General features: G+C 54.2%; 1 protein-coding gene across 1 annotated transcript in view; it reads right to left on the bottom strand.

Moving 5' to 3' along the window:
* Window positions 1–11,849, bottom strand: part of heatr1 (HEAT repeat containing 1) — a 17,929-nt gene extending 6,080 nt beyond the window's left edge. Inside the window, 30 exon segments of the mRNA XM_079372388.1 lie at window positions 111–335; window positions 1,352–1,480; window positions 1,584–1,705; window positions 2,752–2,870; window positions 2,987–3,133; window positions 3,224–3,327; window positions 3,539–3,670; window positions 3,786–4,028; window positions 4,101–4,265; window positions 4,486–4,658; window positions 4,757–4,949; window positions 5,078–5,226; window positions 5,311–5,488; window positions 5,615–5,812; window positions 5,900–6,021; window positions 6,239–6,435; window positions 6,632–6,720; window positions 6,864–6,962; window positions 7,123–7,230; window positions 7,325–7,442; window positions 7,534–7,635; window positions 7,775–7,871; window positions 7,874–8,073; window positions 8,931–9,142; window positions 9,226–9,366; window positions 9,460–9,561; window positions 9,800–9,941; window positions 10,505–10,721; window positions 10,861–11,019; window positions 11,757–11,849. Coding sequence (XP_079228514.1) covers window positions 111–335; window positions 1,352–1,480; window positions 1,584–1,705; window positions 2,752–2,870; window positions 2,987–3,133; window positions 3,224–3,327; window positions 3,539–3,670; window positions 3,786–4,028; window positions 4,101–4,265; window positions 4,486–4,658; window positions 4,757–4,949; window positions 5,078–5,226; window positions 5,311–5,488; window positions 5,615–5,812; window positions 5,900–6,021; window positions 6,239–6,435; window positions 6,632–6,720; window positions 6,864–6,962; window positions 7,123–7,230; window positions 7,325–7,442; window positions 7,534–7,635; window positions 7,775–7,871; window positions 7,874–8,073; window positions 8,931–9,142; window positions 9,226–9,366; window positions 9,460–9,561; window positions 9,800–9,941; window positions 10,505–10,721; window positions 10,861–11,002 — 4,365 coding nt within the window. The 5' untranslated portion in view covers window positions 11,003–11,019; window positions 11,757–11,849.
* Window positions 11,850–12,039: the final 190 nt, after the last annotated feature.

The raw sequence follows: 12,039 nt of genomic DNA, 5'->3' as shown, positions 1-12,039 counted from the left end.
CATCAAAGGAGCAGTCTGTAGCCACGCCCCCTAGTGTTTAAAATGAGTACTGCAGTCTAAACTCATCACAGAGGAAACATTAAAAACAGAAACTGTTCATGTCCTCTTGCCTTCTCGCTGGAGCCGCCGGCCGTCTGCGTGGCGTGCAGCTTAAAGAGGAGGAGCATCAGGATCCACAGGAAGTGGGCGGGGCCGAGCGTGGTCAGCAGCTGACTGAGGATGGGGACACGCCGGTGATCCGGCACGTGAGGAAGAGCGTCGGCAAACACGTGCATGATCCTCGTCACCACGGAGACCACGTGAGCGGAGGAGCTGCCGTCAGAGAGCTGGTGGGCCTGAGGAGAGAGGAGAGAGGAGATGAGGAGAGAGGAGAGAGGAGAGGAGGAGAGAGGAGAGAGGAGAGAGGAGAGGAGGAGAGAGGAGAGGAGGAGATGAGGAGATGAGGAGATGAGGAGAGAGCAGAGGAGGAGATGAGGAGAGAGGAGAGGAGAGGAGGAGAGAGGAGAGGAGGAGATGAGGAGAGAGGAGAGGAGGAGAGAGGAGAGAGGAGAGGAGGAGATGAGGAGAGAGGAGAGGAGGAGAGAGGAGAGGAGGAGATGAGGAGAGAGGAGAGGAGGAGAGAGGAGAGAGGAGATGAGGAGATGAGGAGAGAGGAGATGAGGAGATGAGGAGAGAGGAGATGAGGAGAGAGGAGATGAGGAGATGAGGAGAGAGGAGATGAGGAGAGAGGAGAGGAGGAGATGAGGAGAGGAGGAGAGGAGGAGAGAGGAGAGAGGAGATGAGGAGAGAGGAGAGGAGGAGAGAGGAGAGGAGGAGATGAGGAGAGAGGAGAGGAGGAGAGAGGAGAGAGGAGAGGAGGAGAGAGGAGATGAGGAGAGAGGAGAGAGGAGATGAGGAGATGAGGAGAGAGGAGATGAGGAGAGAGGAGATGAGGAGAGAGGAGAGAGGAGATGAGGAGAGAGGAGATGAGGAGATGAGGAGAGAGGAGATGAGGAGAGAGGAGATGAGGAGATGAGGAGAGAGGAGATGAGGAGATGAGGAGAGAGGAGAGAGGAGATGAGGAGATGAGGAGAGGAGATGAGGAGAGAGGAGAGAGGAGATGAGGAGAGGAGAGAGGAGATAGGAGATGAGGAGAGAGGAGATGAGGAGAGAGGAGATGAGGAGATGAGGAGATGAGGAGAGAGGAGACGAGGAGAGAGGAGATGAGGAGATTAGGAGAGAGGAGGAGAGGAAACAAAACCAAGTACAGGGAGGAGGCAGAGAGGTGAAAATGGAGAGAAAGAAAGAGGAGATAACAGAAGGAGAGGAGTCCTCCTGAGGAGTCCTCCTGAGGAGTCCCCTGCAGTCTGACCTGGATCAGAGCAGGGATCACCATCTGGACCGTCTTATCGATGACTCTGAAGCTGTACGAGTCGTCCAGACGCAGGATGTTCGCTCCCATGAAGGTGAAGATCGGCATGATGTTGTGAAGGACTTTCTCCTGCAGGAGGAGCAGGAGGTCAGATTCATTAGAAACCGATGGATTAAAGTCTTCAGGTTAAATGTTTGACGTGTTTAAAGGTTGGGGGGGGTGAAGCACTCACGGGGAAGATGGCGGCGGCGGTTCCCAGCAGCAGGAGGGCGTGGTGATGCGTCTGCGGCATGTCGGACGCTCTGATGCACTGGACCACGAGCTCCACGCTGAACTTCTCCTCGTCCAGGACGTCTGCAGAGAGAGAGAGAAAAGGCACCGTCAGAAACCCCTCTGCATCTCCCACAGCGCCCCCCTGCTGGAGGCAGAGACCCCCCCTCTGACCCACAGCGCCCCCTGCTGGAGACAGAGACCCACCTGAGCCCACAGCGCCCCCTGCTGGAGACAGAGACCCACCTGAGCCCACAGCGCCCCCTGCTGGAGACAGAGACCCACCTGACCCCCCAGCGCCCCCTGCTGGAGACAGAGACCCACCTGACCCCACAGCGCCCCCTGCTGGAGACAGAGACCCACCTGAGCCCACAGCGCCCCCTGCTGGAGACAGAGACCCCCCCCGACCCCACAGCGCCCCCTGCTGGAGACAGAGACCCCCCCCCCGACCCCACAGCGCCCCCTGCTGGAGACAGAGACCCCCCCCCCTGACCCCACAGCGCCCACTACTGGAGACAGAGACCCCCCCTCTGACCCCACAGCGCCCCCTGCTGGAGACAGAGACCCACCTGACCCCCAGCGCCCCGTGCTGGAGACAGAGACCCCCCCCACCTGAGCCCACAGCGCCCCCTGCTGGAGACAGAGACCCACCTGAGCCCACAGCGCCCCTTGCTGGAGACAGAGACCCACCTGACCCCCAGCGCCCCGTGCTGGAGACAGAGACCCCCCCCACCTGAGCCCACAGCGCCCCCTGCTGGAGACAGAGACCCACCTGAGCCCACAGCGCCCCTTGCTGGAGACAGAGACCCACCTGACCCCACAGCGCCCCCTGCTGGAGACAGAGACCCACCTGACCCCACAGCGCCCCCTGCTGGAAACAGAGAACCCCCCCCTCCCTGACCCCACAGCGCCCCCTGCTGGAGACAGAGACCCACCTGACCCCACAGCGCCCCCTGCTGGAGACAGAGACCCACCTGACCCCACAGCGCCCCCTGCTGGAAACAGAGACCCACCTGACCCCACAGCGCCCCCTGCTGGAAACAGAGACCCACCTGACCCCACAGCGCCCCCTGCTGGAGACAGAGACCCACCTGAGCCCACAGCGCCCCCTGCTGGAGACAGAGACCCACCTGACCCCACAGCGCCCCCTGCTGGAGACAGCTTGTGGCAGACGTTGAGCAGACAGCTGAGCAGCAGCTGTTTGGTGTACTCCATGTTGCTGTGATCAGCCGGACTGGACTCCAGACTCCTGCAGGATCAGATCATGTGATCAGCTCTGACACTTCATGACACAGTAAATATTCGTCTGAAGGATCGCTCCTCCCTCCTCGCGCTCTCGTCCTCTCTGCAGGTTTCTGAGGTTACCTGGCGAGCAGCGTGAAGAGGACAGGCACCAGCGTCTGAGCGCTCTTCAGCTTCTTCTTGTGCTGCAGCAGCTCCAGGATCAGAGTCACTCTCTGCCAGGGCACGGCGCCCCCCTCTGGACCGCCGCCGTCGCCTGCATCAGGTTTCCTGAACAACAACAGAAAGAAGAAACACTGAACGAGAGGTTCTGATGGTTCTGGTTCTGCACGAGCAGGACTGCAGGATCGCTCTCTGTACCTCTGAGTCATCCGGCTCCGGCGGGTCTGCTGCACCGTCACGCTGACTTTGGGCTTTTCAGGAGGAGCGAGCTCGTTGGCGACCAGCTGAGCGTCCACAGTGATCTGATCGGGACAAAGATCTAGAGTTAAAGGAAGCCGGGACACGACCAACTTCATCATGTGAGAAGAACTCTTCAGAAGGTGCCGCTGAGCGTCTGAGCGGAAATAAGCAGGACGGACATGGACAGGTTTGTCCACGCCTGCAGCTCGTCCTCTTTGTTGGATTAAAGGTTCATGCTGTCTCATTTGATGTTTGGTTTTTTTTTGCTCTCACCCCTTTAAAGACGCTGCTGACGGTGCTGGCCACCAGGGGGCTCTGACTCTCCACCAGCAGGTCGAACATCACCGACAGAATCTTCTGCTGCACCGCCTGGTCTCCGAGCGCCGAGAAGAAGGGCTTGGTGACCTGTGGAGAGGAAGTTAAACACTTAACCCGTGTTTACTTTGAAGCCTGACTCGTCTTCATCGTGGGTTTGTCCCTTAAGTAGTCTTTTTCTGACCCGGGTTAAAAGTATCCTGACCTGTTCCAGAGAGGTGATTTGGCAGCTCGGGACGCCAGCGTGCTGCTGAGTCGGCGTCCTCAGCGCTCGGATGAACAGGTCCAGACAGTTCTGGTCCCGAGACAGGAGGGGGGCCGACGCCTCGTTAAACTTCCCCAAAACGAGCTGCATGAGCCGGGCCTCGCCACGCAGGTGGGGGGGGGCGTCCATGTCGTGCTGATCCAGGAGGCGGTCCAGGACGGGGAGGAGGGTGGCGAGGACAGACTGAGAGGAGGAGGCGGAGTCAGACACAGCGCTCCTCCTGGGTTAGAAATGCAGGTGCGTTCACGCTCTCACCTGTGCGTTGACGTGACTGAGCGCGTGCAGCAGGGCGGCGGCGCTGTACGACGGGCAGCTGGTCGTCTGAACGCTCTGCAGGAGCAGCTGCAGCGACTCGTGCAGCTTCTTCTGCTCGGAGCTCTTTTTCACCGACTGGGAGTCGTCATAGAGCGTGCCCAGAGCCTACGTGGTTACCATGGAGACGGTAAGAAAAGAGACTCGTTTACATGCACGACGCTGAATGTTCAATATGAGATCATTTAAACGCACTGTGTGTAAATTCCACCACCAGGGGGCTCCAAATCAAAACATTTAAAAAAAGATGGCGGGGAATCATGGGAGTTCTCCCTGCTGCTCCACCTGTCATGGCTGCTGTGTAGTTTGACTTGGTGTCAGGACTCACCTGGCTCAGGTACGACGGGTCTGCGATGATCTCCTCTGACGTCTTCAGGAGCTTCTCTGTGATTGGCTGGAAGGGAGAAGAGCCGGCTGCTGATAGGCTCTGCAGAGCACTGAGGGCCGCCCTCCTTACATCCCGAACCGGAGAGGAGAGACAGCAGAGGAGGGAGGGGACAACTGAGAGAGAGAGAGAGGGGGCGAGCGAGAGAGAACAAGGTTATCATCAAGACAAGAAAAAATAAATAAATAAAAACAAAGATGTTCGTTCGTCTCACCTGGCGAGTCGACGGCGGTCAGCTCCTCCAGCGTGGCGGCTGGTTGGACGCTCAGCAGAGCTCCGCCCATGTACAGGGCCTGAGTCTGCAGCACGGCGCCCACCTTCACATCCAGCTGGTCTCCGTGGTTACCGCTGTATCCCCACAGCACGCACAGGAACCTGAAGAGCATCTTCGGGTCCGGCAGGTGAACCTGCAGGAGACGGACTCTGTTACTTTTGGGGGCGGAGCCACGCTAGCTCTTTCTGTGTTTGTAGTCTCTATGCTAAGCTAATCTCCTTCTCTGAAGTCAGACATCTTGAACAGGAAGTGACATCACACCTGTACGAACAGTCTCATCATGTCTCTGAAGCTCCCGGCAGTCGGCCCCTCCCCGGCGCCGCTGATGATGACGGCGTACAGGCGGCAGATTAACCCCAGGTAACAGCAGGTGTTGGTGTCCATTTTCTCCGGGTTCCACCACACCTCGCCTGACAGGAAGTAAACAAAACAGCTTCCTGTTGGCCTGCCCAGGTAAACGTGTGACGTCAGGTTAGGGTTTTTCTTTTTGGTACCTGTGAACGAGGCGTCGTGACACCGGAGCGAGGAGATGAAGGATCCGAGCAGTGACATCAGGACGAAGCTGAACTCTGTGTGCGGCGGGTCACGTGACTGGCGCTCACACCTGCTCAGGTAAACGCTCAGGGCTTCAGAGAAGGAGGAGGGCGTGCTGACCGCACGATCCGTCGATTCCTGTCAACAAAAACATTTTAATCCAAAAAGCTTTCTGGAATATTCTCTAATCAGGGATCAGAACTTGAATTTAATAACACGGTTTTTTTCATATTTTTCCTGAAGTCCTTGAACGTCTCGTCTGACCTGTGCTGCCGTGTCTCTGATGGCGTCCAGCAGGCGCGGCTCCAGCAGCGTGTAGACCCGCTGAGCGGTGAGCAGGTGCTGCGTCCCGCTCAGCTCCCCGAGGCCGAGCAGCAGAGTCTGGGTCAGAACCAGGAAGGAGGCCCTGGACCTGAGCCCGGGTCCTCGCTGCTGCTCCACCGACAGCGCCAGCTGCTCCAGCTGAGGACGGAAACAAAGAGGCAGAAAGTTACATTAAAGAAATCTAACGGACGGAGGAGTTTAAGAAGTGATGCTGAAACAACTCACGGCGTCCCGCTTGCTGAACTGCTCCATGTCGGAGAGATTCTTCGTCATCGTGGAGACGAGACGCTGATTCACTAAACCTACAAATTCTGGATCCGAGCTCCTCGCCATCACTTCGTCCAGCTCTGCGGGGGCGGAGCAAACATTCACAGGTTCAAAAAAAAACATTTCTAAAGACAACAAAAGTCTAAAATCTAAGAAGACAAAAAATATGTTTCTTTTCATGCAGCTTCCCTCCATTACAAGTGTTTATGCTAAGCTAAGCTAACTGTCTCTATCCTTCACATGGAAGCAAATAAACCTTTTTCATATTAAAGACATGATGCCGAGTCAAACAGTCACCTGCAGCCCAGCCCTGCGTGAGCGGGTGTTGGCTGATGATGGAGGACCGGGCGACGCAGGAGGACAGGTGGTGCTGCGAGGAGGCGATGACCAGGAAGGGCAGCAGCCTCCAGCCCACCCTCTGCACCAACTCAGAGTCCCCCTTTCCCAGCCGGGGGTCAGACAGTAAACGCACCGCCTCTGTCAGCACGGGCAGCCTGGAGGAGACGACACATGTTGAAGCTTCTCTGACAACGATGCAGCAGCCGGTCCTCCTTCTAACTTTAGATTCTGCAGTACCCATTTTAACCACTAGGGGTCCTTATTAGGACTTTATTATCGTATATTATTTGCATTATCATAACACATCTCGACTGGTATAATTAAAATAAGCATTGTGTGTCGTTCACTGACCAGCTCTCAGCTTCCAACACGTCCACTCTGTGCAGCAGTGACAGTAAACATGACGTGATGCCTTCAGGGTCCATCACGTCGAACAACATCTGAAACAACAGTCGTTTAAATAAACTTATCAAGCATCCTGCAGGGTGGCCTTTAGGGGGCGCTGCTGCTGATATTCATGAAATGTTCTGGTTTGTTATTAACCAGCTTGTTCCTGAATGTGACCTTCTGTGACCTCACTGACCTCCAGGACTCTGAGAGCGGCGGTGACCACCTGCGGCACATCGTCCTGCAGGCGATCCATGACGGCGTCCTTCAGGAACGTTTCGTCCAAACTCTGTTCCTGCAGAGACGAGACCAGCGTTTGTGGGTTGTTAAATTTTCATTTTGAGGCCTTGATGAGAACCTTGAAGAACTCCAGAGGTCATCTTAGTCAGCAGCCTTAAAATCTTCCTCTGGTGATGAAATGTCTTAAACATGAAAACAGGAAGTGTGCTGCGTACCTGTGCGGCGGTGAGGACGCTCATGAGGTGTTCCACAGCTGAGACTCTGACTGAAGGCTGCGGGTGTTTCAGACTGAGGAGCAGCGACGTGTCAGAGTCGCCCATGATCTACAGAAACACACAGTCAGCGTCTCTCTCTCTGCCGTCATGGATCCAGTCGGACACTTTCATGATGAAACCTTTTAAGACCACACGGGCGTACCTGGTGTTTTCCGCTGCTCATGGACAAAGAGAGGAACTGATGGAAGAGACGTTTCTGCTCGCTGCTGCTGACGTCGGTCACATAACCGGAGAGGACGCCGTCCATCGCTCCACAGTACCTGACGGAGAGAAACAACCACAACGCTAAGAGCTGCGACCACGGACTCTATAAAGAACATTCACGACCACAGTTTGTGATGTCAGACTGACCGGGACTCGAACAGTCGGACCAGAGGAAGCAGACGCTTGTCGAGCGTCGACAGGTTTTCAGAGGAGAGTTCAGTCTGACTCAGGTACTCGTCCATCAGCAACCTGCAGGAGAAACACTTCAAACTGTGAGCAGTAACAGACGATCAGAACACTTCACAGGTGAGGAGAGGTTTTTACTGCACGCAGCAGGTGAGATTAAAGGTTGATGTTTTAATCTGGAGCTCTGAGGACGTGAGATTACCGAGCCACAGTCCGGTCCAGGCCTTTGGTCAGAGGGACGACCTGCAGGAGCGACTCCAACACGGCGAGCTCGTCCGTCTCCGTCTCACCTGGAAACAGAAGGACAGGTGAGACTCCAGGAAGAACACACAACCCAAACCCTGACAAAGTCCAAACGTGTTCTGACCTGAGCTGCAGCTGAACACCGCTTTAACCAGGTGAGGCAGCAGGTAGCGCAGCAGAGGAGTGACATCATGAGTCGCCGACATGACCTGCAGCGTGGAGACGAGCGCGGGCATGGAGCTGAGCCGGCTGAACGCTCTGAGGAGGAAGAGGAACAGGTGAGGAAGGGGGCGTGTCTCAAGAGAAACAGGCAGGGGGAAGGGGGCGTGTCTAAAGAGAAACAGCTGAGGAAGGGGCGTGTCTAAAGAGAAACAGGCAGGGGAAGGGGGCGTGTCTAAAGAGAAACAGCTGAGGAAGGGGCGTGTCTAAAGAGAAACAGGAGAGGACGGGGGCGTGTCTAAAGAGAAACAGCTGAGGAAGGGGCGTGTCTAAAGAGAAACAGGCACGGAAGGGGGCGTGTCTAAAGAGAAACAGCTGAGGAAGGGGCGTGTCTAAAGAGAAACAGGCAGGGGAAGGGGGCGTGTCTAAAGACAGGGGGCGTGTCTAAAGAGAAACAGGCGAGTAAGGGGGCGTGTCTAAAGAGAAACAGTGAGGAAGGGGGGTGTCTAAAGACAGGGGGCGTGTCTAAAGAGAAACAGGCGAGTAAGGGGGCGTGTCTAAAGAGAAACAGTGAGGAAGGGGGGTGTCTAAAGACAGGGGGCGTGTCTAAAGAGAAACAGTGAGGAAGGGGGCGTGTCTAAAGAGAAACAGTGAGGAAGGGGGCGTGTCTAAAGAGAAACAGGTGAGGAAGGGGGCGTGTCTAAAGCGAAACAGTGAGGAAGGGGGGTGTCTAAAGACAGGGGGCGTGTCTAAAGAGAAACAGGTGAGGAAGGGGGCGTGTCTAAAGAGAAACAGTGAGGAAGGGGGCGTGTCTAAAGACAGGGGCGTGTCTAAAGAGAAACAGGTGAGGAAGGGGGTGTGTCTAAAGACAGGGGGCGTGTCTAAAGAGAAACAGGTGAGGAAGGGGGCGTGTCTAAAGAGAAACAGTCAGGTGATGCAGGTGGGTGCAGGTTTACCTGGGTCCTGCCGCGCCCTCCTTCTGGTTCTGCAGCAGCACCACGAGGCAGCCCAGCCCCTCCTGAGCGAGCACGGGCTCACTGAGCAGAGACCTGCTGACGTGCACGGCGAGCGTGTCGACCAGACTCGCCTCCATCACCACCTTCACCGCCAGCTGACACACGATCATGTAGGTCGCCGCTCTGTAGTCGCTCAGAGCGGACTTCAGACCCTGCAGGGCCGACAACAATCAGTTCAATTAAAACAGACAAAAAAAATCAAACAACAGGAGACGAGGTTGTTTTTTTTTTTAACCTTCTGAACGTAAGGCAGCAGTTTGGAGATGATGGAGTCTGACACTTTGCCCACGGCGTCCAGAGCGGGGACGATGGTGGAGGCGTAGAACGAGAAGATCACTCTGAGCTGAGAGCAACTTCCTGAGCGGCCCGAATACGCCTGAAGAAGAAGAAGAAGACGACGCACATCATCAACTTTTAAAACAATATAAAAGAGGTTAAACTTAACCCCTTAATGTCTTTCCTCCTCTACCTGGATGGCCTTGGTCACCATGGTGCAGATGAAGTCCATGAAGCTCAGGTCTGAGTAGCAGTGAGTGATCAGAGCTCCTCTGGACAACGGCACGCCGGGTTTCTGAACGAGCAACAGCACAGAGTTTACAGGCAGTTTGTAACAACCAATAATCTAAGAGTGTTTTTACACACTCAGCTCCTGAAGTCAGAGACTCTGCTCATGTTTACAAAAACATTTTGTGACAAATTAACTTTTTAAATGCATTGATCCTGTAAAACAAAAAGAAATCAATAAATCGAAGTGTATGGCGAGCGGCGTGGCGCCTCGGCTCGTGGTGAAGCGTGCCCAGAGTTCAGACCTGCAGGCAGTGCAGCCAGCTCCAGCGGTTTGTGGCGTCTTTGATCTTGAGGAGCTGAACGACTCGGACGAACACGTTGGTGTCGTGATACGGCAGCACGCACGCCAGCAGGCTGTCGACGTTATACAGCTGGATGTGGAAGCTGTAACGACACAAGAGAAACATCTGATACTCAGTCTGAGAGAGAGAGAGAGGGAGAGAGGGAGAGAGAGAGAGAGGGAGGGAGGGAGAGAGAGGGAGGGAGGGAGGGAGAGAGGGAGAGAGAGAGAGAGAGGGAGAGAGGGAGAGAGGGAGAGAGGGAGAGAGAGAGAGAGGGGGGGAGGGAGAGAGAGAGAGAGGGGGGGAGGGAGAGAGAGAGAGAGAGAGGGGAGAGAGAGAGAGAGAGAGAGAGAGAGAGAGAGGGAGGGAGGGAGAGAGAGAGAGAGAGAGGGGGGGAGAGAGAGAGAGAGAGAGAGAGGAGAGAGAGAGAGAGAGGGAGGGAGAGAGAGGGAGGGAGGGAGGGAGAGAGAGAGAGAGAGAGAGAGAGAGGGAGAGAGAGGGGAGAGAGGGAGAGAGAGAGAGGGAGGGAGAGAGAGAGAGAGGGAGGGAGAGAGAGAGAGAGGGAGGGAGGGAGGGAGAGAGAGAGAGAGGGAGAGAGAGAGAGAGAGAGAGAGGGAAGGAGAGAGAGAGGATGTTTTAGGTTTTGAATGAATACGATCAGCTCACCGGTGAACGAGCCACTCGATGCACTTGTGAGCCGGTTTCAGGAGGAAGTACGGCGAGAGGCGGGTGAGGAAGAGCGAGATTCCAGCGTCCAGCTTCTCGTTGACCTCTTTGGACTGCACGCTGCGCTCCAGGGTCAGCGACGCCGGGCTGAACAGGGTGTCCTGGAACTCCAGAAAGGCTGGTTCGATTCCAAGCAGCTCCTCCAGCCCCGTGCAGCCTTGGGGGGGGGGGGGGACCGAGGAGGCGGGGTCACCACAGTAACAGAATGTTAAACTTTGACATAACACGAGGAATACCAGTTTGTTACCACGGCAACAAAAACAGAAGTCCGAGACGCTGCGATGTGGCGGACTCACCGAGGGCGTAGAAGGTGCTTCTGTCCATGGACGCGGCATCTTTGGGGTCAAAGAGCAGCGAGGCGACCTCTTTGCGAGTCAGCAGGTTGGGGTCGCTCTGAGGCAGCGCGAGCCTCTTCAGCTGGTGAGCCAACGACGTCATGACGGCTGTTTGTTAATCTGACAGAGAGATGGATAGATACTTTATTGATCAAATTCAAGCAGCTTAGCAAAACTCTGGATCTGTTGGATCACTAACTGTACCGTAAACTCCCAGCAGGGGGCGACAACAAACAGTCTGACAACAAGGTATTTACTATTTATTACTTTCTTAATTGTCAGATTATTTCTGAATTCTCTGTTCATGTCACTGTTCTTCATTGTGCAGACCCCCAGGACTCTGAGGATCCGGGATCTGAGCTGATCTATGGTTGCATGGTTGGTTCTGGATTTAGAAACCCTGCAGAGTAATATTTAACTGTAACATTGATGATGACCTGCCGATTTAAAAAGACGACTTTATTTATAAAGATGACCATTTAAACCTTGTTCTGAGTTTATCTTTATGTCTATATTATGAACAAATATATTAAAACATAAGTTTTTTTAAAGGGAGTTCGGACACTGAACTTTTTTTTTTTTTAGAGTTTTAGTTTAACGTTAACAGTCAGCTCTGAGACCACGTAACTTTAACTCGGGGCCAATGATTTATTCATGTATTTATTCATTTAACAGTGCTAATTTAACTTTAGTTTAGTTTCAGTAGCTACTGAAGCTAACCGCCTTTCTTCTTAAAAACACATCTAATCAAAGGGTACAGAGCTTTTTGCAGCATTTAATCACAGACACAAACTCGAACAAATACATCACAACAACAAGAGATGAATTAAAGCAGCAGTAAAATAAAGGACTCAAACCTGATGTATGAAGCTGTACTAAACACATGGGTGCACGTTGTTGATAGCTGAATTGACCTCGTTTAGAATGGTTCTACATCCGGGTAAATCAAGATGTTTCACTGTCACCTCTTTCCGTTTCCGCCTGCCGCCGCCCTCCGCCTCATCTGGCAGACTTTCTGTTTTAATTAAACATAATTAATGTTGCTTTTTACTTGAGCGGAAGTATTCTTATTATTGAACTGATTGATAGCATAGCCATCTCTCTTTCTTACTGACATGAAAATAATCTATTTCAGAACAT

The sequence above is a fragment of the Symphodus melops genome (assembly GCF_947650265.1).
Source record: "Symphodus melops genome assembly, chromosome: 21".
Taxonomy (NCBI): Eukaryota; Metazoa; Chordata; class Actinopteri; order Labriformes; family Labridae; genus Symphodus; species Symphodus melops.
The sequence above is the reverse complement of the archived record's forward strand: the minus strand, read 5'-3'. Positions and strand labels throughout refer to the sequence as shown.